This window comes from Podarcis liolepis (genome assembly GCF_965112155.1).
Source record: "Podarcis liolepis genome assembly, chromosome: 6".
NCBI classification, from domain to species: domain Eukaryota; kingdom Metazoa; phylum Chordata; class Lepidosauria; order Squamata; family Lacertidae; genus Podarcis; species Podarcis liolepis.
The window spans coordinates 196626-221405 of record NC_139559.1 but is presented as its reverse complement, the minus strand read 5'-3'; the positions used below and the strand labels follow the sequence as shown (position 1 = coordinate 221405).

At 59.1% G+C, this 24780-nt stretch overlaps 2 protein-coding genes across 3 annotated transcripts; both read right to left on the bottom strand.

Annotated features, from left to right (window-relative positions):
* Positions 1-4: 4 nt before the first annotated feature.
* Positions 5-8032, bottom strand: LOC310709928 (protein 4.2-like; the record flags this gene model as incomplete). Its single annotated transcript, XM_083510058.1, is given in 15 exon segments — positions 5-185; positions 187-236; positions 238-272; positions 275-452; positions 1831-1994; positions 2785-3117; positions 3284-3526; positions 3921-4024; positions 4121-4259; positions 4557-4734; positions 5101-5223; positions 5401-5519; positions 5674-5907; positions 6951-7139; positions 7887-8032. Coding segments are annotated over 15 exon segments (2280 nt in total). The 5' UTR covers positions 7897-8032.
* Positions 8033-8436: 404 nt separating this feature from the next.
* On the bottom strand, positions 8437-21130 carry TGM5 (transglutaminase 5). Of its 2 annotated transcripts, XM_083510038.1 has the most exons (13): positions 20952-21130; positions 20126-20302; positions 18402-18653; positions 17529-17647; positions 16711-16839; positions 15699-15876; positions 14746-14884; positions 14266-14369; positions 13472-13711; positions 11091-11438; positions 10836-10996; positions 10330-10463; positions 8437-8949 (listed from the first exon to the last, which is right to left on the bottom strand). In XM_083510038.1, the coding sequence occupies exons 1-13, from the start codon at positions 20959-20961 to the stop codon at positions 8775-8777; spliced, it is 2166 nt and encodes a 721-aa protein (XP_083366164.1). In that variant the 5' UTR covers positions 20962-21130; the 3' UTR covers positions 8437-8774. The 2 variants fall into 2 exon arrangements, with proteins under 2 accessions (XP_083366164.1, XP_083366163.1); XM_083510037.1 differs by lacking the exon at positions 20952-21130 and having other exon boundaries at positions 20126-20745.
* Positions 21131-24780: the final 3650 nt, after the last annotated feature.

Sequence of the window (24780 nt, the reverse complement as noted above, 5' to 3'; positions counted from 1 at the left end):
GGCTTCACAGAGCACCGGAGGAAGCCAGGTCTCTGCCCCAAGGAGATTGCAGGCCGAGACGTAAGGCAGGGGAAGGAGGGAGCCGCACAGGCGCCGCTTGTCCTTTGGCGCTACCTGCTAAACAGCAGTGCAGGAGAGCAGCCAGCTTGCTTTGGGGGCAGGGGAGCTGCTGCTTTTGGAAAGAGCCCCCCTTCTGCTGGCACTGGGCTGATGAAGAAGGAGCCACGGTCTGAGGGGTGTCACTCCAAGTGCATTTAATGGTAATGCGGGGGGGGGGTCCTGTTGCTTTGGAGAAGCTCTAAGCTGCTGCCCCCACCTGGATGGTCCTGCAGGCCTGGAGGGGCTGGAGAAGGGGGCTCTCTACACGCACTGTCAGCCTCCGGGGCCCGGCCTGGGTCGGCGTGAAGGGGATCCTCAGCGCTGTGCTGCTGCCAGCTGGGATGTCTCCAAGCCTGCAGAGAGGAGGAGAGGGGGCTGTTAGGGGCAGAAGGGGGTCGCCAGCTCAGGAGGAGGGTGGAGCAAGCTTGTTTTCTCCTGCTCCAGGTGGATTCACGGAATCAGAATGGTAGGCTGGCAAGGGGCACCAAGGGGCACCTCGGGCAGGACTCGGGTTCCAAGAAAGGAGATTCCATGTCAACACCAGGAAGAACTTTGGACAGGAGGACCTGCTTGATGGCGGAAGGGACTCCCTGGGGAGGTGGGGGGCTCTCCTTCCTGGGAGGTTTCTGAGCAGAGGCTGGATGGACAGCTGTCAGGGATGCTTGAGCTGAGATTTCTGTATTGCAGGGGGCTGGACTAGATGGCCCTCGGGGTCCCTTCCAACTCTACAATTCAGTGATTCTAAGAGCAGCTCCTCACCTTTCCCCCCCCCAAAGCCTATAAACACCACCCCGCCGTCTGTTATCAGAGGTGCCAAGCAGGTGAATCCAGCTGGCACCTCAGCAGAGAGCCCTTCCCCCTCAATCCTGGCAGACAAGAGGGGCTGGGCTGGCACAGTCCCCCCCCCCTTCCCACCTCTGCTTGCTCTGATCCAGCCATGGGGGGGGGGTGCCTTTGCCTTCACCTGGAATGCCAGGGAGCCTTCTCTCTTTCATGGAGAGGGCTTGATCCCCCACCCCAATGAAAGCCACCTTGCCCAGGAGTGCCCTCACCTGTAGCTCCTGGTCTTGTGGATGAGTCCCCATCCTGACACGGAGACGAGGCAGCCTGGGAGGGGCTCCGGGAGGTGGTTGTGGAGCTGGATCTCGGCTTGGGTGGCCTGGAACTGGGCTGTGCGCTCAGGGACCTTCATGGAGAAAGCAGGACAATGGCAGCACAGGGACGGGGGGGTCTGGGGGGCAGGGGTGGGCTGAAGCCATAGACCCACTGGGCTTGCTAATGGGGAGGGGGCAGGGCCTGCTTTGCTGTGGCACCCCAAGTCTGAAGAAACAAGGACCCCCTACTCCCCTTGAAGGGCTCGCGGTCAGGAAAGGGGGACTGGGGGCTCAGCCCCTCAAAACAGGCATTGGAGGAGGCCTTTCTTGAGATCCTGTGGTGCAACAGCTAGAGTTGCTCCAGGACCTGGGAGAGACCGGGGTTCAAAGGCCTGCTCAGCTATGAAGCTCCCTGGGTGACCTTGGGCCAATCCCTGTTCCTCAGCCGAACCTCCCTCACAAGGTGGTTGTGCAGTGGGGAGGAAGAACCCTGTGTGCCACCGTGAGCTGCTGGAGGGGGGGATTTGAAAGTAGTTGATTTTTCTCTGCTCTGCCTTCAGGTGTTAGTGGGGCTCAGCTGTGTCTGTGCAGTTAGCTGGCAAAACGGGGGGGGGGTTTGCTCTGGCCTCCCACTGACCTGGATGTTGAGTCCGGGGGCACAGAAGCGGATTTCCTGCCAGGCCAGGTGGTTGCTATGGGAGGCTGTGTCTCTCAGCAGCGCCGTCAGCTTCAGCAAGAGGGAGTTGTTGCGCAGGGCTGGGCCGTATTCTGCGTAAGGCAGCGTGGTGCTCAGGGCTTCCTCTGGAAAACAAGACAGGGGGGGGCTCAGGGAGAGTCACAGAGGGCACCCAAGGACTTGTCCATCACAGGCTGTGATGCCTCTGCAAGAAACTTGGACTAGATGGGAGGGGTGTTTGCAGGATGCATCCTCCTCCTGAGCCAGACCAATGGCCCATCTAGCCCGACAGGGTCAGCACTGGCCGCAGGGCACTTTCTCTACCCAGAGGTGCCAAAGGGGCTAGATGCCCCGTTGGACCCCTTCCAACTTTGGTTCTCTGTGTAGGAGAGTAGCAGCCAATCTTAAGAAAAGCCTCTTCTTTCTAATTAGCATGAGAAGGGGTTAAGACCACAGAGCTGTTTTGCTGATAGGCAGAGACTCAGACCATAGAAATACATTTGGTAGAGAGGGCTCTGTGTGATGTCACTTCCCCTCATCTCTTCCTTTGACCAGCCAAGAGGAGCAGACATGCCCTTTATCTGCTCCAGCTCAGGCAGATGCCAGAAGCTGATTATACTGTAAACGGAAGTATTTTGCTTGCATAGCTTTTGCTGCAACTGTTGAGGTTAACCAATGCAGGATTTTAAGTAAATTCCACTGTATTTTTAAACTTACTTCCCAGGCTGTTCCCTGATTCTTTGTTAAATCAGGGTAAGAAAGGGAGAGCCAGCTTACTTCACTGTTGGATTTAGCCTAATTCTTGTGCTTTTAACTTTGCTGCCAAGGATGGGGTTTTGAGAAACTGTTCAGCCCACACATGTGGGCGCCTGAAGAGATAAATTGCAATCGGCAAATCCTCCCCAGCAAGCTTACCGTGCCCGCTGGGGAGAGTGAAGTGATGCTCCTCCTTCCAGAACTGCGCCAGGGCCTTGCCATCATACTGCAGTGGCTGGGCACCCAGAACCAGTGCCAGGCTCTTCTCCTCCCCAGTCCGGTTCACCACCAACACGGAGACGGGGGCGTCTTGCCCCAGCGGCCAGGAGCTCTTGGCCTGGATGTGGGCGAAGAGGAGAGGCTCTGTGTCGTCTTCCTGGGCCGGAGGGGCGAGTGGAGGCTGAGGGGGGCTGCTGCCCCCCTCAATCTGGTCTTGGAGCCGCTCCTGTTCCTGAAAGACCTTGTTCAGCACAGCCCTCTCTGCAGCAGACCCTGCAAAAAAGCCAGAAGCCATTCCCACTTTGCTCCTCAGGGAAGCAGGGGATAAATTTCTTCCTTGACTGGCTGAGAATGGGGAGTCAGAGATGCCGCCAGATTTAGAGCCCACCCCGGGATGGGGGGGCCAAGCAGAAAGCAAGAGCTCACCTGCGCCACTTACCTTCCGGGTGCTTGTAGTGGTGTGTGAGGTCCTCGCACCGGTCGCTGCCCACTGCCTTGGTGCTGAGGTTGTTGCCCACGAACTTCGTGGAGGAAAAGGCACGCTGGAAGTCCCCGTTGTCCTGTCGCACCCAGGCAGCGCAGGTGGCGTTGGTGGCTGCGAAGAAGGTGGCGACGTCGTAGGGCAGGTCCAGTCGGCCTTCCTTGATGGCCCGGACAGGGGCTGGCCCGCAAAACGAGGAGTCTGGAGAGGAAGGGGTGGACGACAATTGGCGTAGGGGTGGCCCCTGTGGCCCAAGGTACCCCTGTTTTAGCCTCTGGTGGGGGTCCAAGCAGAAGCCCCCCTCTGGCTTGTGGAGGTGGAGGCGAGGGGGCTACACAGTGTGGCTAAAAGGGCAAGCTAGTCAGAATCGCGGAAGACCTGTAGAGAAGGGTACCCCAACGGTCATCTAGTCCAACCCCCTGCAATGCAATGATCCCACCTAACGAATCCCTGACAGATGGCCTCTCTCCCATCCCTCACCCCCCTCTAGGTGGAAGCTGCTCCCCCACCCCGCTCTCTCCATATTGTGGCTGGGGGTCAATGCCAGTGTCCCGCCCCTTCTCCCTTGAGCCCCCCACCCGCCCGTGGGACCTACAGTTGCCCTCTTCCTGAGGCGTGGCATCCACGGCTTGCCATCCGTCGTAGCCGGGGGGCAGATCCCGACGGGCCATCCAGCACTCGTTCCAGGCGTGGAAAGGCCTGCGGGAGACCGGGGGGGGATGTCTTAGGGGTGGGGGCGTCTTGGGGGACCCCGAAGCCCGTCCGTCTCCCCCCTCCAGTATTCCGGCGCCTCACCAGACGGCAGCCTCGGAGAGGCCGGGGATCAGGGCGGCGCTCTCGTCGAAGTATTCGTCCACGCGCAGGCGGCCGGCCGTGTCTTGGGCGGAGGCGAAGCTGGTGACCACGCGGGTGGGGATGCCCAGGCTCCGCAGCACTGCAGAGAGAGAGAGAGAGAGGCAGCGGGAGGTGGGCGGCGAGAGGGCTCCCGGGGGAAGGGACCCCCCAGGGCCACCCAGTCCAGCCCCCTTCCGTGCAGGAATCACAACCCTTTAGCTTTAGGGAACGGCAGATTCGCCCACGCCCACCGGCTCCCTGGACACCAAACCCCTTTCCGCAGGAGGGGGTCCAGTCCCTCAGAGCTAGCAGAGTAGGCATGGGGGGGGGGGCAACCATCTCAGGCAGCAGGGACCCCTTCCTCGCCTGGGGCCCATCCCTGAACAGGACCCTGTACCTGTGCACAGGACCCCCGCGAAGACCCAGCACTGCCCGTAGCGGACAGGCCGCCCTCGCGCTGCCAGCCACCGGCGCAGGATGGGGGCGCTGCCCGGCCACTGGAAAGGGGACGTCCCGTCGCTGTAGTCCCCGGTCCAGCCACCCTCCAGGATCGCTTGGTGCGTCTTGCTATTCAGCTGGGCGGGGGGGAAGGAAGAGAGAAAAGTGAGCAGCCCCCCCCCCCAACATAACAATGTAGAGTTAGAAGGGATTGTGGGAATTCAGTGTCGAAATAACGTTGCAGGTATGAAAGGGTTAAGAGAAGAGTTCCTCCTGCCTCAGAACTCTGCTCCGCTGCCTATCAAAATATCTCCAGCAGGACCCCCAAGGGTCATCGAGTCCACCCCCCCCCCAATGCAGGAATGGCAGCTAAAGGCACCCCGTGGCCAGCAGGGGGCGCGAGCGGCCCGGCCCGGCCCGGCGGGTTCCTGAGCCCGTGCAGCTGCTTCCCCTAAGCCGGCAGGGTCTGCGGGCGACTCGGCCTCCTGCTCCTGCCCACCTACCATGGAGCTGACCAGGCGGCAGACGTGGAGAGGGTGGCTGCGCTGGGCGCAGGGCGCGTCCTGCAACCACAAGAGGCCGATGGCCGGCAGGGCCAGGCTGAGGTCCACGACGTCCTCTTCGAACTGAAAAGGGAGGCGGAGAATGGGAGGCTGGAGGATGGGGGAGCCCCACTCGCGTCCCCCGACCATCCCGACCCCTCCGCTCCGCGCGCGCCTCCCGCAGCAGTAAGGAGCAGCCCCGCAGGTGCGGCCGCCCACCTGGCCCAAACCGGGCTGAGGGGGGGTGGGTCTCTCGCTCACCTGGCCGTAGTCCCAGGGCTGCTGCTGGGGCGCCTCCTCCAGCCCCCAGTAAACGGTGCCCTCCTCATTGCACACGTATTCCTGGCGCTGCGCCTCGTTGGGCAGGAAGACGCTGTCCTCTGAGGGAGACGGGCCGTCAGGGGGGCGGCAGCACAGCCTGGGGAGGGGGCTGCTCTGGTTGGCAGGGAAGCCGCAGCAGACCTTCCGACCCCACCCACTGCCCTCTTGGCTCCGGCATCCTGGCCTTGGCTGGCACCGACGCGTCTTGCCTACCTTGGCACCAGGGGTTGAAGAGGAGCGTGAAGGTGCCCAGCGGGCGCGGAGCCCCTCGGCCGTGCTGCAGCAGGAGGGAGTATCGGCCGATGGCGGCGTCGGCGGGCGAAGTCACGGTCAGCGTCCAAGAGAGGCTCTCGGGGGCGTCCACGAAAGCCTCCCAGCCGCTCTGGCGGCCCTGGCGGGAGATGGGGAAGCGCACCAGGGACCCGTCCGCCTGGGATGGCCGCTGCCCTGCAGCCAGAAACGCGAGATGGCCCAAAGGGGACGCAAGGCAGCGAGGGGCGGGGGACAGGTCTGCTGGGGGGCTGGCTGGAGAAAGGAACGGGGGCGCAGGGAGGCAAGAGAGGGGCCACGAGCCCCTGCGGGGGTCTTTGAGCTCTCCTCGACAGTCCTGTCAGACGGGAGGGGTGGACGGCGAGCCTCCGCAGGGCCAAATCCAGGGCTTCATTCAGGGCAAACTGATTTTAACGGGGGTGTTAAAACATCTAGTGCAAACATATGACACACCTCCCAGCTGTTTTAGGAGATGGTGCCACACAATTACTTTTCTACATTCCTTCCGAGAAGGGCATTCTAGCTCTGGGGGAGAGTTAGTTGCTTTGCAAGCAGAAGGTCCCGGGTTCAAATCATGGCAGCATCTCCATGTGGAGCTGGCAGAGACCTCCCCACCACCCGCTGAACGCGCTGGAGGGTCGCTGGCAAGCAGTCAAAAGTCCTAAGCGAGGTGGCCCAGGGCCCTGACCTCAAAATCGTAGCGTTGGAAGGGACTCGAGAGTCATCTAGTCCAACCCGCTGCAATGCAAGGAGCCACAGCTTCCTGGGAAAGGGTCCGTGGGCGTGTTCTCTCTGTCCCCCCCCCCCAGCTGGGGCACTGCTGCTGGCGAAGGTGCAAGTCCCACCCCTCGTGTGCCCAGCAAAGCGGACCCCCTTTACAGGACCGCTGAAATGATGGAGAAAGTTAATGGGACGCTCTCAATTGTTCATCTCGCCTTCATCTCTGACCCGCCTTACTTTTTTGGAGGGGCTGGAATTCCCTCCAGGCGCCGCGCAAACTTAGCTGCCGCTCCTTTTCTCCCCTGTGATGCTTAACTCCCCCCTCCCGCTCTGCTCTGCAACTGCAGACGGTGCGTCTCCTGGTGGGCTCCCGCCGCTTCTGCCAGCCGGCAACCACCCCCCTCCCGGCCGGAGGAGCGCGAGAGGCGCGCCGGGGCTCCTGGTGCGGCGGGGCCGTCGGGGAGCCGCGGCTCTTCAGCCTCCGGCTCTTCCGAGCTTACCCGTCTGGGCGACCAGGCAGGTCTTACGCAGGTACCTCCGGGGGGCTCCGGGCAGCGGCTCTCGGAAGTGGAGGGTGAGCGCAAAGGGCTGCCCGCGCCGCACCACCAGGCGCTCGGTGCTGACGGCCGCCGTGCGGTGCGCCGCGTTGTTCCTCGACGGCTGCAAGTCGCATCTCGACACCTGCAGGGCTGCGGGGCGGGAGGAGGGCGGGCGGTGAGGGGGCAGGCGGCACGCAGGGCGGGGTCGGGGGTCGCTTCCGCTCCCCTCCCGCTCTTCTGGCAAAGGAACGGGGGCGCAGGTAGGCGAGAGAGGGGCCACGAGGCCCTGCGGGGGTCTTTGAGCTCCCCTCGAGATGGGCCAGAGAGGCCGGCGCCTGGACAGCAGTGACTGACCGCCAGACTCTCTCCCCTGAAAGACGCTTAGGGGGCTGCTCACGACCCCTGAGAAGTGGGACTCTGCTGAGGGTGCTGAGGTCTGTTTGGAATGGGGGGGGGGGAGCCATGTTGCAAAAGTGCGCGGGAGGGGGGTCTTGCCTGACGCCGCTGGGTGTGACAGAGCAACGCACACGCCGCACGTGAGAACGGGGCTGGTCCCCGAACTCCTCCTGGTCACTGAGGTTGCTGCCCAAAGCTCTGCTCCTGCTCTTGGCTGTAGAGGAGTCCTTTCGACCGGGCTGCGCTCGTCAGCCCCTCCGACCCACCTGCTCTTTTGGTACCCTTCCCACTCCCCCCCTTTAGCCGGGCCTAAACGCCCCCCACCTTGAGACGCACCCAGCTTGCACCCAGCACCCTCGCCTCGCTTCGTGGCTCCCTGCCGGCCTCCTCCCTACAAGGCCAGGGGGCAGGGGCTCCCGCCCGCCTGGCCAGCCTCCGTTGCGCCTCTGGGATGGCACCGGGTTTAGACCGCTTGGCAATGCCCAGGGAGTCCCCGCTCACCTTGGCCCATGGCGCTTTGCGGGCCGCGGGCTCCGTCCCTTCCTCCTCTTGCCTCGGGCTGGCTGCGGGCGGGCGGACGGTCGGGGCCGAGGATGGCGAGGCGGCCTCTGCCGGGCCCGTAGGGCGGGGCCCCCTCGCCTATCCCGGGCTCCTTATCAGGCTGGCGTCACCTGCCGCCCTTATCTCTGCCACGTGCGGCTGGCAGGGCGGTTCCGACGGGCTTTTCCAAGCAGCTGCCCGTTACGGGGCGGGCTGCTTTCTGCTGGGTTCGCTTTCTCACGCTTCGTGTGGTTTTTCCCACTCGCGGGACGCGGCTCAGGTGTGTTCCCTGCAGGCCACAAAGAGCAGGTGGCGCCGCGCAAACTGTCATGCATTTCGCATTTCTAAAAAGCCGATCTCTTAGTGCGGCAGCATTTGCCCTCTGGAACTCCCTGCCCCTTGACCTCAGGCAGGTGCCTTCGCCGCCCTCTCTCGCCTCGCTGGGGAGAGCAGGGTGCGCAAGACATTCTGGTTCAGGAAAGCCTGTGCACACGCCTTAGTTTATTGCCGATTTTATGTTCTAAAGAGTCGCTTTTATTGACAGCCTAATTGTTTTATTCTCTTCGTAAGCCGCAGTTTTTTATGACATTGATTGAATAATTACGGTAAGTGTCTCTATCCCTACGAGCGACGGTGTGTCTGCGCGGGACTGGGGCGCAGGATAGCGAGGCGTCTTCCCCGGAAGGACTGCTGCCTGCGCTTCCCGCCCCCGGCCTGGACGGGGACTGCGGCGGCAGAAGGAGCCGGCGAGGCGGCGGCGACGGATGGGAAGGCAGACTTTTATAGGAGGGGGCAAAGGGGGTCTGAGCAGTCGTGGCCCTCCAGGCGCTGCCGGGGGTCCCGGCTTAGTCAGTCCCTGCGACACCTCCATCCCGAGCGGGGGGCCACTTGCAGCTGCTTGTGGCCCTTGACTGGGGGGAACTGGCTGCTCTTGAGTGTGACGTGCAGCTGCCGGGGGCCGCTCTTGTAGGGCGTCAGCTGGAGCCGGACGCTGGTCTGCTTCCGGGGGCCCAGGGGCCCCAACCTGCAAAGAGAAGAAGAGCCTGGCAGGGAGGAGGAGACCAAAGGGACGGCACACTTTCCTTTCTTACCAGCTCTGAGGCAGTGATGAGCCCCAAATGGCCGGGGGGGGGGAAGGGGGGCACTCACAGTGCCAAGGAGGCATAAACCATGGCAGCGTAAAGCTGGAATGGAACCTAAGAGTCATCTAGTCCAACCCCCTGAAGTGGAGAAAATAAATAAATCATCTGTCATCAAGGATGCTTCAGTTGAGATTCCTGAATTGCAGGGGGTTGGACTAGATGACCCTCAGGGGTCCCTTCCAACTCTACAGTTCTGTGATTCTGTCCCTGACAGGTGGCCATCCAGCCTCTTGACCAAAGAGAAGGAAGATATATGGAGGCCCCTGTGGGAGAGGGTCTTCGTCGCCTTCTCCTCTCTCTCTCTCTCTTTCTCTCTCTGCCCCTTCACCCCCTTCACGACAATATACAGCATCTCCCACCCTGACTGGCAACAAAGGCCTTGGCCCCCCATGCTACGCTCCTGTAAATCAGAAAGGAGGCTAAATCTTCCAGTTTTTATGGTTGCTTATTCCTTTTTTTCTAAAGACTCTTTAGGCACATATTCTCCTGCTTGTAGGTCTCTCTGCTGTTTGTAGTTCCAGGGTGCCAGAGAGGCAACTGAATGTGTTGCTGGGCCCCTGACTTCCAGAAATGGCTCCGGAGCTGATAGTGGGCGGGGAAGGAGAAGGGGCCACGTGCAGATTCACACACACATGGAGCAGGGGGAGGATCCTGCCCCAAAGACCTCCCAAGCAGCAGAGACTGCGTTGCTCCCCAACCATCCTTTGGCTGCACTTCCTCCAGGAGAGCAAGCGCGGGGAGTGGAAGCCTCCCCGCCAGGGGGCAGCAGCCACACCTAACAAGTGCCTCTTCCTGCTAGTTGGCCGGAGAAGGAGCCAAGACCCCCGAGATGTATTGCTGAGAGGCAGAGACTCAGACCATAGAAATACAATTGGTAGAGAGGGCTCTGTGTGATGCCATTTCCCCTCCTCTCTAGGAGAGGGAGGAGCATCGAGTACTTCCTCTTCCTCTCTCTTCCTTTGACCACAAAGAGGGCAAATGTCGCCTGTGCCAGGCAGATGCCAGCTGGTTATACTGTAAATGTAAGTATTTTGCTTGCATAGCTTTTATTATTGCTGTTGCTGTGATCCAGTGCATGGTTATAAAGTAAGTAAGTCTTATTTTACTTCCTTCCCAAGTTGTTGCCTGAACAAAGTTTTACAGTCTGTGATTTTAAATTTTGCTGCCAAGGATGGGATTTTGAAACTGCTCACCCCATGCATGTGGGCGCCTGGAGGAATGAGTTGCAATCAGCCTTCCTGCCCCCCTGCCCCCTTACTCACTGTATCTGGGGCTGGCCCTTCACCAGCCCACTGCCTTCCATGGTCAAGACGCAGTTGCTCACGGGCTCCCAAAGGGGGTTGGCAAACACCACCTGGATCGGGAAGGGCTGGTTCACCACCACGGAGGCCAATACCTGTGCCAAGGAGCAAGCGGTTAGGAGCAGAAGGGAGACGGGCTCTTTGGGACAGGTGCCCACCCCCAGCCCTCTCTTTGCCTGGCCTGAAGCTTGGGCGGTGGGGGGGGGCAAGCTTGTTCCCCACTCTGAAGAAGGCTGGGATGTTTCTTGCTGAGCCTGCGTGGCTTTAGCCCACCCAAACCACGTTGGAGGGAGGCAGGTGGGTTGCAAGGTGTGTGCCAGGGAGGGAGCCGGTCATGTGTCTTGGCTCCTTTGCCCCCAGGAACAGAGCCTTTGGAAAACCTGCACTCGACCCCACAGTAGCTGTCCTGTCTCCCAGGTGAGCAGCCCACTGTGCCACCCCCGCCAACGCAGAGGCGATGTGCCTACGTGGATGTCCAGGCTGGGGCTGGCCATGGTGATGGTTTTCTCTGCCAGGGTCTTCAGCCAGGTAGTGTTCTCCTCGCCCAGCGCGATGATGCGAAGCTGCTTATCCTCTCCCAGCTGCTGCCCGTACTGCTGGTAGGAGATGGTCCAGGGAAGCTCCTTCTCTGCAAAGAGGCCCGTGTCAGAGGCGGGCGGCACTCCTTCACCCGGAGCCAGCGCCTCGGGAGGCCTGCCCGCTCCCCCTCCCGCTCGCCTTACCTTCCCTGGGGCGGAGGGAGAGGTACAGGGTCTCCTGCCAGAAGGGCGGCCGCGGGTGGCCATCGTGCAGCACGGCCTGGGCGCTGAGGCTCAGCTTGAGCTCCTTGTGGACAAACTCCAGGTTGCAGGCCGCCAGCACCAGCTGGATGTCCTGGCCCACCTCAGGACTCTCCACCAGCTGGAGCTTCAGAGAGGTCTGGGCCACGGCCGGCGGCGGCTCCCGGGTCCTGTCCTCCACAGAGGCAGAGAACGCAACCGGAAGGACTCCCGCCCTGTATCGCACTGGGGGGCTGAGCGGCTGCCTCTGGCCGAGGGCCTTCAGGAACACACGGCGCTCTGCCGGGGAGCCTGTGGGGAAGGACAAGGCAAGGCCAGTGAGTGCACGAGGTGAGGCACACCCCCCCCCCCCGGGTCCGGAGCTTGGCTAAGGGAGGAAAAGTTTGGATTTGATATCCCGCTTTATTCACTACCCGAAGGAATCTCAAAGCAGCTAACATTCTCCTTTCCCTTCCTCCCCACAACAAACACTCTGTGAGGTGAGTGGGGCTGAGAGACTTCAGAGAAGTGTGACTGGCCCAAGGTCACCCAGCAGCTGCATGTGGAGGAGCGGAGACGCGAACCCGGTTCCCCAGATTACGAGACTACCGCTCTTAACCACTACACCACACTGGCGGAGGAGTTTGGGAGCCATCAGAGGCACCAGGTCTCTGCTAGCCTTCTTGCAGTGTGCATAAGATGATCCCTGCAGGACGAGGCCCCAGGAGGCCCTCCTAGTCCCAAGGGGAATCCAGCAAGCGGGACCCCCCAGCACAAGAGCAGCCCCCTCCCCTCCTGTGGCTTCCAGCAACTGGGACTGTGTTCCTGTCTCTCACCAGGGAGGCAGAGCAGAATCAGCAGGGTTAGCAGCCCTGAACTTATTTATGTTATTTTACTTGCTTACTAAATTTATAAACTGCCCGCCCTTCACCCAAAGATCACAGGGTGGTTTTTACAGCATAAAGATACAAAACGAAAACACAAAATACATAGCATAACAAAAACAAGCAGAAAAACCAGTAACAAACACCTTGAAAAAAGCCATAGATTGTTTAACCAGCCTAAGGCCTGGGAGAAGAGGAATGTTTCTGCCTAACACCGAAAGACAGAAGGCGCCAGGCAGGACTCCCTGGGGGAAGCATTCTACAAGCAGGGAGCCACTGCAGAAAAGGTCCATTCTCATGTAGCCACCCTCCGGACCTCTTGCGGAGGAGTCGCACGAAGAACGGCCTCAGAGGATGATCGCAGGGTCCAGATTGGTCATATCCTGAGTTACAGAAGGCTTTATAGGTCAGCACCAGCACTTTGAATTGGGTCTGGAAACAAATTGGCAGCCAGAGCAGTTGGGCCAGGATTGGCATTAAATACTCCATCCATCTTGCCCCAATGAGCAACCTGGCCACCGCATTCTCTCATCAGAGGCAGCCCCACGCATAATGTGTTGCGGTCATCTAAGCTAGAGGTTTCCAGAGCACGGACCACAGAAGGGTCAGCTGGGCCACCAGATGAAGCTGGTAGAAAGCACTCTGGGCCCCTGAGACCACCTGACCCAGAAGTACCCCCAGGTTGCATGCCCACTCCTTCAGAGGGAGTGTAACCCCATCAAGGCCACTTCCCAGCCACCCAGTCTAGGGAACCGCCCTGATCCGGAGTGAACGTCAGTCCATTATCAAGACCAGACAACAGTCCAGCACTTCCACTGCCCACCTGCAGATGTAAAGGACAGCTGTGTGTCATCAGCATATTGCGGACAAGGGATGACCCCACTCAGTGGTTTCATGTGGATCTTTTTGAAGGAGTTTTGCAGCTGCTGTTTTTTAGAGCAGAGCTTGTAGAAGCCACTCCCAGCTGGTGCTCCGGCTGCTTGAGGTTTCCTGCAGCGGCAGCTTCCTCCCTGAGGCCCCAGGCCCTCGAAGACCCAATTGTGCAAGAACAATCGTGCGCCACAAAGCCCATCCCCAGCCAGCTGCCTTGAGAGTGCAGCAACCCTCAGGCTGACCCGCGAGGTGCTTGTGGCAGCCTCTTAGCAGCCAGGGAACGTGGGCTTCCTGCTTTCCCTGTGCCCCAGCCCCTAAAGGCGCTTTGCTGCCACCATTGCAAGCAGGATCAGACATGCTGGCTGAGAATTTCACAGCCTTCAGATGAGGGAATAGCACCCTGCAATTTAGGAGCCTGCTGGCCAAGAGGCCTCTCCACCGGCTCTGACTCCAGGCCAGAACAAGCTGTTCTGCTCCTCTGTAACCGCCTGCAGGAACGGTGAATCCAGATGACATCTCCTGAGTCAGGCCAGCTGGCCGGGTGCAGGATGCATTTATGGGTGGCCGTGGGTTCCTCCATCTCCGTACCTTCTGGGTATTTGTAGGCACTGGTGATGTCCTCCCGCTCCTCGCTCCCAACGCATTTGGTGCTGATGTTGTTCCCAACAGCACTGGTGTCCCACTGGAGCTTCTCCTTCCTTGCCCCGTCCAGCAGCCAAGCCACACGGTCAGCATTCACCATGGAGAACACAAAGGGGGCATCGAAGCGCACGTCCACGTCTCCCTCCCGGATGGCGCTGACAGGGGCTGGCCCACAGCAGTATAGCCCTGCCAGGAGGGGAGGGAAATGTCAGGGCTGGGTCAGGCCAGGGGCCCATCCAGGTCAGCATCCCGTTCTCACAGCTGGGAGTCCACAAACTGGACCTGGGCGCAGGGGCCCCCTCCCCACCTGTGGCTTCCCAAAACTGGCATTCAGATGCTGTGGAGGCAGAGCAGGGCCACCCTGGCTAGGAGCCAGCCATATCCCTGCGCTCCCTTCCTCATAAGGCAGTTGCTCCACCCCCTGGATCATTTCAGTCGCCCTTTCTGACCCTCTTCCAACTCCACAATATCCTTTAGGTGACCAGAACTGTGCATAGTACTCCAAATGTGGTCGCACCTTAGACTGGTATAATCTAAGGTTATGATATTGGGAGTTTTATTTCCCGTTCCTTCCCTAAAGATCTGCAGCATGACATTGGCCTTTTTCACAGCTTCCACCCACTGGCGCAGCGTCTTCATGGGGCTGCCCCTCAAGGTCCCCCAGAGACAGAGAGAGGCATGATGGGGAAGCAGTCAGGCCAAGCCCAGGCCAGGCTGGAAGGAGGAGCGGGGAAACGCACCATTGCTGCGCTCCTGGGGGGTGGCATCCAGGACCTGCCAGCCATGGTAGCCGGGGGGAAGGTCTCTGCGCGCCATCCAGCACTCATTCCACACGTGGAAGTTCCTGCAGCAGAAGACAAGCAGAGCCCAAAGAGATGGTCTCTCTAGCCGGGAGGGGTGGGCTTTGTGGTAAGATGGACCTCTGGGGTCATCATGAGGGAGGGGGGAATCACAGCATCCCTGACAGATGTCCCCCCCAGCCTCCGCTTGGGGCTGCATCTCTCTTTGGGCAGAGAAGAGCCCAGTCTTGGGTTTGATCTGAGGTCAAAGGCCACCTGGGAAGGAAAGCCCTTGCCTCACTCCATCCCTGGCAAGGAGCCCCTGAGTCAGGCTGGTCCTCCCTCCATCACGTGACGCAGAGAAGAAGGGGCCCCAGAGGATTTGGCAGTCGGAGGGGAGGGGAGGGGGAAAGGGTCCCCCAGGAGGCAGCCCCATCTCACCAGATGCTGTCCTTGCTCTCTGTGGGCAGGAGGTGCCCGGCCTTGTCATAGAAGACATCGATAATCAGGTTCCCGTCCTTCTCGTGCCCCGAGTCAAAGTTGGTCACCACTCGTGAAGGGATCCCGAGGCATCGCAGCACTGGGGAGAGGAGGGTGCAGCTGGGTGCCGTCCTGGGCAGCTGGGACCCCTCCCCACCTGCTGCCCTTCAGCTTCTGCTGGGGGAACCAAGTGCTGCTGTCCCCCCCCCCCCACCGGGGAAGGGATGGCTGTGCCAGTTCTGCCGGGATCCTGTACTTGGCTCCTGTAACTAGCCTCTGAGCATGTTAATAGCGAGAGGAGCAGCAGCTTCAGCTTCCAGTGATAAAGCAGCTGGGGTGAGGCTCTTACAGGGACCCCCATATCTGCCCCATTTCCCATGGGGCCAGTCTCTGGGCCCCAAGAGTAAAGTCTCTCTCTCTCTCTCTCTCTCTCTCTCTCTCTCTCTCTCTCTCTGTGTGTGTGTGCATCAGAGGGGACTCGGGGGGTCCATTTCTCCAGCCCACTATTTGGCCGCCCCACCCCCTGTTTTCCCCCCTAAGGAAAACTGGCACACCTGCCTCTCCCTTTGGCCCAGATGGGCCGCCTGCTTTCACCGACAGTATTTTAAAGTTGCCCTGTGTTTTGCTATCCGCCCCCCCCCCCGTCCACCTCCCCTTAAGTACCAACCTCTCTACGAGGTTTCAGTCAGGGAAAATGCTGTGTTTCTTAAATTCCTTGCTAGGTGAGGAAGTTCCCAAATGCAACCTATCACTTTCCTATTCAAAATACAGCTACTTCTCATTTCACAACGATCTTGACAAATAGTAGCCGGACAGTCCCCTCCGCCCTGTCCCTTCTGGCTTTGCAGGTGAAGCAGAGGCCTCCACGTTTCCCTGGGGAGTTGCTCCCAGCATGCATTGCTCCCCATCCCTACCTGTGCACATCACGGCTGCAAAGACCCAGCACTGCCCATACTTGACCGGCCGGCCCCCGCTGCGGTCCCACTGGGTCAGGATGGCGATGCTGCCACTCCACTCGGTGGGGCGGACGCCCCCGGAATAGTCCTCGCTCCAGTTGCCCAGGAGGACCCCGTTGTCATCGTTGCTGTTGATCTGGGGGGGGGGAGGCAGGCAGCCCCATGAGTGCCAGAGGACCCCTCCAGGGAAAGCCAAGCTCACAGCCACTGGACTGAGCCTCCCAAAGTACTTTGACCGTGCAGCCTCATATAGCTAACTGGAGTGTGTTTGAGCCTAATTGGTTCATGAAGGGGTTAAACCATAGAGTCAGCTGTCCTGCCAGCCTCAGCCTATGTCATCACCTGTCACTGGGAGAGGAAATGGGTCACCAAACCTTTGTGTTTTTTCTCTCTCCCTCCCTGTGAGGAGCTCTGAGCTGCTTGCTCCAGCCACATGGCTTTAGCCAGCCTCTTTTGTTTCAGACAGAACAGAGACCTAAACCAGTCTTTTCCTCAGCCAGTTAATGTTCTGGCAGCTGCACCTTGCAAGAGCAGCCCTACCCACAATGCATTGCAGCAGTCGAAACGGGAGCCTGGAGCAGCCCTGCCACGTGCCTGCTCTTTCCGGGGGAAGGAAAACTGTCTGTGTACACGCAGTTGTTTTTAATTTTAAAGGGTTTTTAATTGTTTTTGCTGTGTTGTGAAACAGCTTCAAGGTGCTTCTCGGGAAGTGATTTATAAGCGGAATAAGCTATGGCAGCCCCACCTGGAAGAGCCTGTACACTGTATTCCTGGGGGGCAGGCGTGGGGCAGGGGGAAGGCGATGCCTCTTGCGCGTTCTGCATTGCACTGTCTCCTGGCTGAGGGCAAGTCCAGCCAACGGCTTTGGGTCCCCATCTCAGAAGGTCCCACCAGCCCCACCCTGAGCAGATCAGGGAACAGCCCGGGGGGGGGGGGTCCCACAGCGCTGGGTGGTCCCAGCAGCTCTTACCATGGCGCTCAGCACCCGGCTGACGTAGACGGGGCTGTTGCGCAAGGAGCAGTCCCTGCCCGGGTCGTGCAAGAAGTGCAGGCTCCTGTCCAACAGCTTCAGGCAGATGTCCACGATGCCCTCCTCAAACTGCAGAGGAAGAGGAGAAAGGAGCTCAGCTGGTCCAGCCCCTGCTCTGCGTGCAGAAGGTCTCCAGTTCCAGGTGGGCTGGGAGAGACTCCTGCCTGAAATCCCGGAGAGCCGCTGCTGCTGCCAGTCAGTGTGGGCAATACTCAGCTAGATGGAGCAATGGCCTGACTCGGTATGAGGCAGCTTTCTATGTTCTTTCCTAAGAAAAGCAAACTCGGACGATTGCAGGCTCAGCTGCATTGCTGCTCTTTGGCCTGGCCTGGCCAGCTTCTTCTTCTGGACGGGGGCCAAGGAGAACTGGGGGAGGGAGGGAGGGAGGGCAGGGCCTTGTCTGGCTGGGGCGTGTGGGTGTGCCTCTCCCCCTGCACTTGCTGGACTCTCTCTCTCCCAGCTGCCCCGGCCAGGCCAGTGGTCAGGGATGGAGAGGTCGGCTGGAAGTCCAGCCATGCCTTCGGAGCCCCATCTTCAGTCAGCCCTGGACTAGGGGAGGCTGCACCTGCTGCAGCACTTCGCCTTCCTAAATGGAGCTTCCCTGGCCAGAGCCACTCTACCTTAGTGTGGTGAACAAGAAGGGGGAAGCGGTTGGTCTCAGGCGCTGCTTGGCTGGGCTTCCCACTGGGTTGGCCCTGTGAGGATGGGACTAGAGTCCTTGGCCTGATCCAGCACCGGGGTTCGCCTTAGGTACTTGCCTGCCCAAAGTTCCAGGGAACGGGGCGGATCCAGTTCTTGTTTCCCTGGTAGATGAGGCCCTGCTCGTTCAGGACGTACTCCTCCCTCTCCGGCTCGCTCTCCAGGTAAACGTCATCATCTGAGAGGCAGGGGAGGGGGCAGGTCAGAGTAGGGAAGCCCCTCCCCCAGGAGGCAGGGAGGAGAGAGGGGGCTCTCCAGGGCCACTAGCCAGGCAGCTCTGCTCTGCCTCCGCAGCGCTTCTGAATGCGCAGGAGGGGAGGGGGCTGCGCTGGTGCTCTGCTTCTGCTTGTGGGTTTCCCCAAGTGGAGCATCTGTGAGAACGGGATGTGGGCCAGGGGGGGCCCTTGGCCTGATCCAGCAGGCTCTCCTGAGGTTCTCTGGAGGGTTGTGAGAGGCACCTTCCCCTCCTGGGACCCAGCCTCACCTCCAGGCCCCTGTGGATCCTGCGGCCTGGGGCAGTTGCCTCCCCTCGCCTCATGGGTGTGCTGGCCCCACTCCCCTCCACTGCTGGGGGGAATGCCAGGCTCCCTCCCACTGAACAGATGCCCAGGAAAGCCCCCCCCCCAATGCTCCCTGCCCCCAGATGCAGACCCAGGACTCTTCCGCTGCAGCGCTGAGCAAGGAATAGACCCTGGCAGGGTTGGGGGAGATTAGCAGCCCAAGCTAACAAATGCCTGTTCTTGCTAGAAAGCACGAGAAGGAACAGAGTCCTCAGAGCTGCATTGCTGATAGGCACAGACCACAGAAATGCAATTGGAGAGGGCGCCTAGAGGGGTAAATTGCAATTAGTATCTTCTCTCCCACCCATTGAAACCCACCCCACCCCACAGTTCAGGGTCTGAAGGAACTGCCCAAATGCCCCCCCACCCTACCTGGGCACCAGGCATTGAAGAGCAGGATGAAGTCCCCCAGGTAGTAGAACTTGGAGGTGTGGTCGGAGTCGACGCGGATCTTCAACTGGTAACGCCCAATGGGGGCCCCAGCCGGAGGCCAGACAACGACGTCCGTGGATCGGGGGCCGCTGGCGGCGCTGCCGGTGGCTCTCCAGGCGCGCTTCGAGTATGGATGTCCTGGCCCCACCGGGAATATGGATTGTGTCCCTGCCTGCTGGTCTGGCTGAGGCCCTGCAGAGTAAGGGGGGAGTCAAGGGGAGCCGGAGGGTCTCTCGCAGGGGGTCAGGCCAGGTCAAGGCAGCCCAGTGGGGCATTGAGCAGCTAGGAAGGGCTGCAAGGGAGCTGCCATCATCATCATCATGGCCGTGGAAGATGGGAGCTGGCTTGCCCACAGAGGCTGCCCCTCCCCATGCTGTCTACTGCACTAGAGCAACAGAGACACGACCTGGGAGAGGGTTCAAGTCTCCACACTTAAGCATGACATTCCCGGGGTGACCTTTGGGGCCAGACACTGCCTGTCTCAGTCTAACCTTCCTCACAGGGCTGTTGTTGTGGGGATTAGAGGAGGACTAAGACCTGGGAGACGAGGGTTAAAATCCCCATAAAGCCATGAAGCTCCCTGGGCGTGACCTCGGGCCAGACACTGCCTTGAGCTCCGTGGAGAAACGGGGGGGGGGGGGATATAAATACAATAATGAATACTTAAAATAGATCCCCTGTTCCCTGCTTTTGTCTGCAGCACCCGCTGCCGCTAAACGAGACCCTTTCAGCTGCTGCTGCTGCTGGCAATAGGACCCCTCTGGGTCTCCGCCAAGGTCTGGGACTCCCTTGGCACCTGCTGGCAGGCAGAACTCTGGGCTTCCCACTCCAGGTGCTCCAGTGGCCTTGGCTGGACTCAGGGCTGCAATCATAAAATGGTCCCTGGGCGTCCAGCCCCCTGAAATGAAGGAATCTCAACTAGATCATAGAGGGCAAACGACCACCCAACCTCTATTTGAGAGCCTCCAAGGAAGGAGAGTCCACAACATCCCGAGGGAGATTGCTGACTGTCAAAAGTTCTTCCTGATGCTGGAATCCCCTTTCTTGCGGCTAGAAGGCATGGGTTCGAGTCCTACCATCCAGAGCAGGAGAAAAAAAAGCTTCCTCCATCTTCCATGTGACAGCCCTTCAGATATTTGGAGATGACTCTCGGATCTCCTCTCAGTTCTCCTCTTTTCCAGATGAGACATACCCAACTCCCTCAACCGTTCCTCATAAGGCTTGGTTGCACACAGGCAGGCAGCATTTGCCAGGCAGTCCAGATGGAAGACAGGGAGGGGCGCAGAGACCCCTGTGGACAAGGCAGACCCCAGGACCCAGAAGAGGCCTCGGGGCTTGCAGCAGGTCCTCCTCAGAGGAAGGATGGTGCTGCCCTGGATGTGGTGAGGTCTGAGGGCCAGAAGAAGAGCCCCCAGTGGCCCCCTAGTCCAGCCTCCAGTGGCTGAACAGTGTCTGTGGGAAACCAGCAAGCAGGAATTGAGCCCAAGAGCTCTTTTCCCTCCTGGGGCTTCTAGCAGAAACATTTGCAGCCTCCGACGGGAGGCAGAGCCTTCAATAGCCCCCCCCCCTGCATGCAGGTGCCTAATCGTCTTGTATCTCCTCTCCTCTCATGGGTTGGAGACCCCAGGCCAAGCCCCTTCCTCTCCCTCCCCACCTGCTCCTACCTGTCTCTGCAATCAGGTGCAGGGAGTCTCCGTGCAGGTAGCCTCGACCCTGGAAGTGGAGGGTGATGGTGAAGGGCTGCCCCCGCCGCGCGATCACCTGCTGGCCCCCCATCTCCGCTGTGCGGTGCTGCAGGTTGTTCTTGGTGCTGTGCCAAGTGATGAACGCCAGCTGCAGTTCTACCAAAGAGCAGAAGGACGTCAGCGGAGACTGCTGGGCCAGGCCAGGGGCCCGTCTCATTCTGTTCTCTCAGTGGCCAGCTGAATGCTTCTGGGAAGCCCCAGGTAGGACCATAGAGTTGGAAGGGATCCCCAAAGGTCATCTAGCCCAACCCCCTGCAATGCAGGAATCTCCACTAAAGTATCCATGGCAGGTGGCCATTCAACCTCTGCTTAAGAACCTCCAAAGCCACCACCTCCCACTCTTGCTCTCCACAATTCTAAGCTAGACTGCCTCTGTCCATGGAGGCTCCATTTAGCAACCATAAGACGCTAAGAAGAGCCCTGTAGCTGCTGGATCAGAAGAGGCCCATTTAGCCCAGCTAGATGCCCATGATGGGAAGCCAGCAAGAGGGTTGGAGCCCAGAAGACTCCCAGAGAAGTCTTGCTGGCTCCAGCTGTGGAAGAGCAGAGCCACCGAAATCCCCAGGGAGGGGACCCCGCAGGAGGAGAAGGGGCCAGGGCACCCGGAGTGGGGCTGAGGAGAGCCTGGGGGCAGAGCCTGCCCTCCTCTCCCTCTCCCCCTGGGCTCACCCCTTCCCCATCCTCAGAACCGTCCCCCGTCCCCCAGGCTCCCCCCCCCGCTGCCGCCCCCCAGGCCAGGACTCACTCGCGGCCATGCTGCTGCTGCTCTGCCAAGCGCCTGCTGAGGAATGCCTCCGGGCTGCTGCTGCCCGCCTTCCTCCTTCCCGGCTGGCCGGAGCCAGAGAGGCGGAGGTGTGGCAGCAGCCACGGCATGAACGATTCACCTTCCTGCTCAGTCACCAACTTTCTTGGCACAGCAGCGTCCCGGGAGCAGGCCGGGTGTGGGCGCGACGGGCACTTGCTGAGAGAAACGTTGCCCCACCTGCCCTCTCTGCTCTCCTCGTGGGAACAGAGGGAGGGAGCAGCTGCCTCTCACAGGCAGGCTCTGGCTCTCTCATGCTCGAGAGTGCCTGCTCTGGCTGGCAGCAGCAGCAGCTCCGCAGGGTCTCTGGCAGGGGAGCCTTTCCCAGCCCGACCCGGAGATGCTGCCACCAAGCATCAGGCAGGGGGCCTCAAAGGACATGGTCACCGTTGGTCGGGGGGGGGGACAGCAGTGGCAGACCCCACCTCCCTGCAGGGGCTCGGACAGGAGCCAGCCCACAGCCTCGCATCCAGGGGCCGGCGGGGGGGGGGAGTCCCTGCTGCAGCGCCACCCAGAGGTCGCGGCTCTGCGGGATAGTGGTCCAAAGAGGCCCTTCTGGTCCTTCGCGGGAACCTGCCCGTGGCCCACCTCACTCAGCGTGGCCACTGCTGGGGTCACCAACACGGTGCCCGCCAGGGGGTGTTGAATGCTGCTTGCCGCAGTCTGTGTGGGTCGTGGACAGGGATGATGGGAGCTGTAGTTCAGCAGCACCTGGAGGACTCCGCCTGGCAGGCATTGACTGGCAGCATCTCTGTCTCACTCCGAAGGGTTTCAGATATCATTCATTCATTCCCCACTCATCTGGCTGGGTGTCCCCTGCCCTATCCTTGAGTTATGGCCCTAACAATAAAGGAAGACGCCAGTCCTCTGAATTCGCCAAAAAGGGCTTAAAAGCTGAATTGACGAAAGAGAAAGGAAAGCGAGAGAGAGAGAGAGCGCACTCAGAGACGGAGCTTTTAAGCGCAGACCTGTGCCTGGAAAGAGCAGGCAAAGGGGAATTGCAGAGAAGCCCTGAGTCAGACCACTGGCCTTTCCCACTCAGTTCTGTCTACACCGACTGGCAGCAGCTCCCTGGGGTTTCCCAGGCCTCTCAGGAGAGGCTGCCAGGAACTGAACCTGGGTCCTTCTGCATGCCAAGCAGGTGCTCTGCCCTTGTGGAATGTGTGTGTGTGTGTGGGGGGTCTCTTCCCCAGAAAGGGCCCAGTGCAGCCCCCCCCCCGGCCACATCCACCTGCGAAAGGTCCTGGGAAGCGTAGTTTGTTAAGAGCGCTGACTTCACAGAGCTACAGTTCCCGGCATCCTTAGCAAAGGACCGTTCCCAGGATTCCCCACGGATGTCAGGATGTGGCCCTAGCCGGCTCCCCATGTGTGGGAAGAGGGAGGGTCATGGGGGGGGGCGGCAGGTGCTTGCAGAGGAGAGAAGCCCTGCCAAGAGGCGGATGCTGCAACCTGCTCCAGGACCCCCTGCTCCCCCCCCCCAGCCCCAGGCATCTCCTGCCAGCCGGAGGAGCAGGAAGTGGCCCCGAGTTGCCCTCTCTGCCTCTCAGGCGGCCCTGGGCTTTGTGGTGGGCAGGCCAGGACCAGCCTGGGAAACAAAGGCTGAGCCACTGTGGTTTCTGGATTCCTTCTCCCTCCCCTGCCAAGAATGCCTGAGCTGGTGGATTAGCAGCTCCGCCTGTCATTCTGCCTGTGTCTGCCTTTCTGCAGACAGAAGGGAAGGACTTGGTGTCACAGCACCACCCCCCATAGCCCCCCCCCCGCTTGCCTCCTTTGGCCCCTCAGTGCCTTGCAAGGGGGTCTCCCTCAGTGGGGCAGCCAGTTGGAGCCCATTGAGCATTTTCTGCAGCACACGGTGAAACTATGGAACTCCCTGCCACAGGATGGCCGCCAACCCAGATGGCTTTAAGGAGAGGAGGGGAGGTCTGTCCAAGGCTCCTAGCCAGGAGGACTCTGCTCCCCTTGCACAGCTGGAGGCAGCAGTGCTTCCAAATACCAGTTGCCAGAAACCACGGGAGGGAAGGTCCTCTTGCACTTGCAAGGCTTCTCCCCTGGTTGGCCCCTGTGAGAACAGGGTGCTGGACTAGATGGGCCCCCATTGGCCTGGTCCTGCAGGCCCTTCTTTTGTTGTTGAGTTCCACAGTTTCACTCTGCACTCCATGTCAATATACAGTGGTACTTGGTTTACTAATTTAATCCGTTCCGGAAGTCCATTCTTCAACCAAAGCGTTCTTAAACCAAGGCGTGCTTTCCCACAGCAGCAGGGGACTCAATTTACACTCAACAGGAAGCGGAACATGTTCTGCATCCAAGGCAAAGTTCACGAACCGAAACACCTACTTCCGGGTTTGCAGCGTTCTTAATCCAAATTGTTCATAAACTAAGCTGTTCGTAAACCAAGGTACCTCTGTACTTCCATTTGTCTTTCAACATTCAGCTTTGCTGGCTGACCCCGTTGAGGGACCACTCTCTACCCAGTTCCTCCTCATAAAAACCCACCTTTCCTGTTCAAGTTAGTTCAGGTGTGGCATCTGCCCTGTGGGTCTCAGGCGATTTGTTTCAGTGTTTTGGGGTGACTGAATCAGTTGTCACTTTCTGATACTCCCCTTCCATGCCCCCTCCTTCCTCAATTGAGGCAGTCATCTCTTTTCTGTCTGTAGTCTGCTCCTGAATGGAGGAATCCTGACTTTGTCTTTTGGTCACTCTGCTATGTGCCAAACCAGAAAACAGCACAAGCCAACCACAAAGGAAAACTATGCACCCGATAGCAATCTGAGTGTGTGTGTGTGTGTGTGTGTGTGTGTGTGTGTGCACGCTGAGAATTTGCTTTCATTTCTTTTTGAGTATGCTAAAAAGGGCACGGAAGGAGCTTATATATATGTAAATATATGATTTATTGCCCGCTGTTCAGTGTAATGTCCGTAGGCACTTCACAACAATTAAGACACAATGTTAAAACAGTTTAGAACAACCTACAACCACAAAAATAAGGTGGGTCCTAAAAACATACATCTAGGGTGCCAATAGCCAACGTAAAAAGGTGCTGTAGCATTTGCGCATGCTCTCTACCTCTCTCTTTAAAAAAAAAAAATTATTAATTTTACAACAGTTTAAACACAACACTACAAAAAAAAGAAACAAGAAAAGAAAAAACAAAAAAACAATACAACACAGTACAGAAACACTACAAAACACTAACACATAAAATTAACAAAACAAAACAAAAACCATTTAAGACACAAAACAATTTCAATATCATAACTTTCATTCACTTATTTCCACGACCTCCTCACACCTCCCTTTTTGTATTCCACTTCTGTTAATTGCTTCAGCAATTCCTTTCCATCTTCCTCTGTTTTCTATGCATGCTCTCTACCTCTCCAACCTGTCCTCCAAATCCGGCAGGAAGAGAGACAGGTACGCAAAAGCTTTTTCAGAACACAAAAAACAGAACAGTAGTTTGCTGCCACCACTTCCTTATCTCAGAACAGCCCCTGAAAAGTAACCTAAGGAAGGAGATTACTCTTCAGTTTTACAGGGCTGCCCCACTCTGTGTCACTTTACCGTGGCACAGACAGAAATCCAACAGGCTCTGGTAGGCGACTAAAGGGTTCAGTTCCCCGGCAGAAAGGCACAAAAGACAAAAGCAGGGGGAAATCCTTTTTCCAAATTTATTAAGAAGAAAGGTTATTCAGAACATAAAAGTTGGGACATCTCTTACAAATCCCAAACAGAAAATAAAAACATTTAATACTACTAACTACAGAACATACAA

Coding starts and splice junctions, on each gene's coding strand:
- TGM5 (XM_083510037.1), bottom strand. CDS start 20,363: ATGAGACGGGCCCCTGGCCTGGCCCAGCAGTCTCCGCTGACGTCCTTC. Junction 18,654..20,125: donor GCACCTGATTGCAGAGACAG/GTAGGAGCAGGT, acceptor CTTACTCTGCAG/GGCCTCAGCCAGACCAGCAG. Junction 10,464..10,835: donor GCCCCAGCCTGGACATCCAC/GTAGGCACATCG, acceptor TCCTTGGCACAG/GTATTGGCCTCCGTGGTGGT.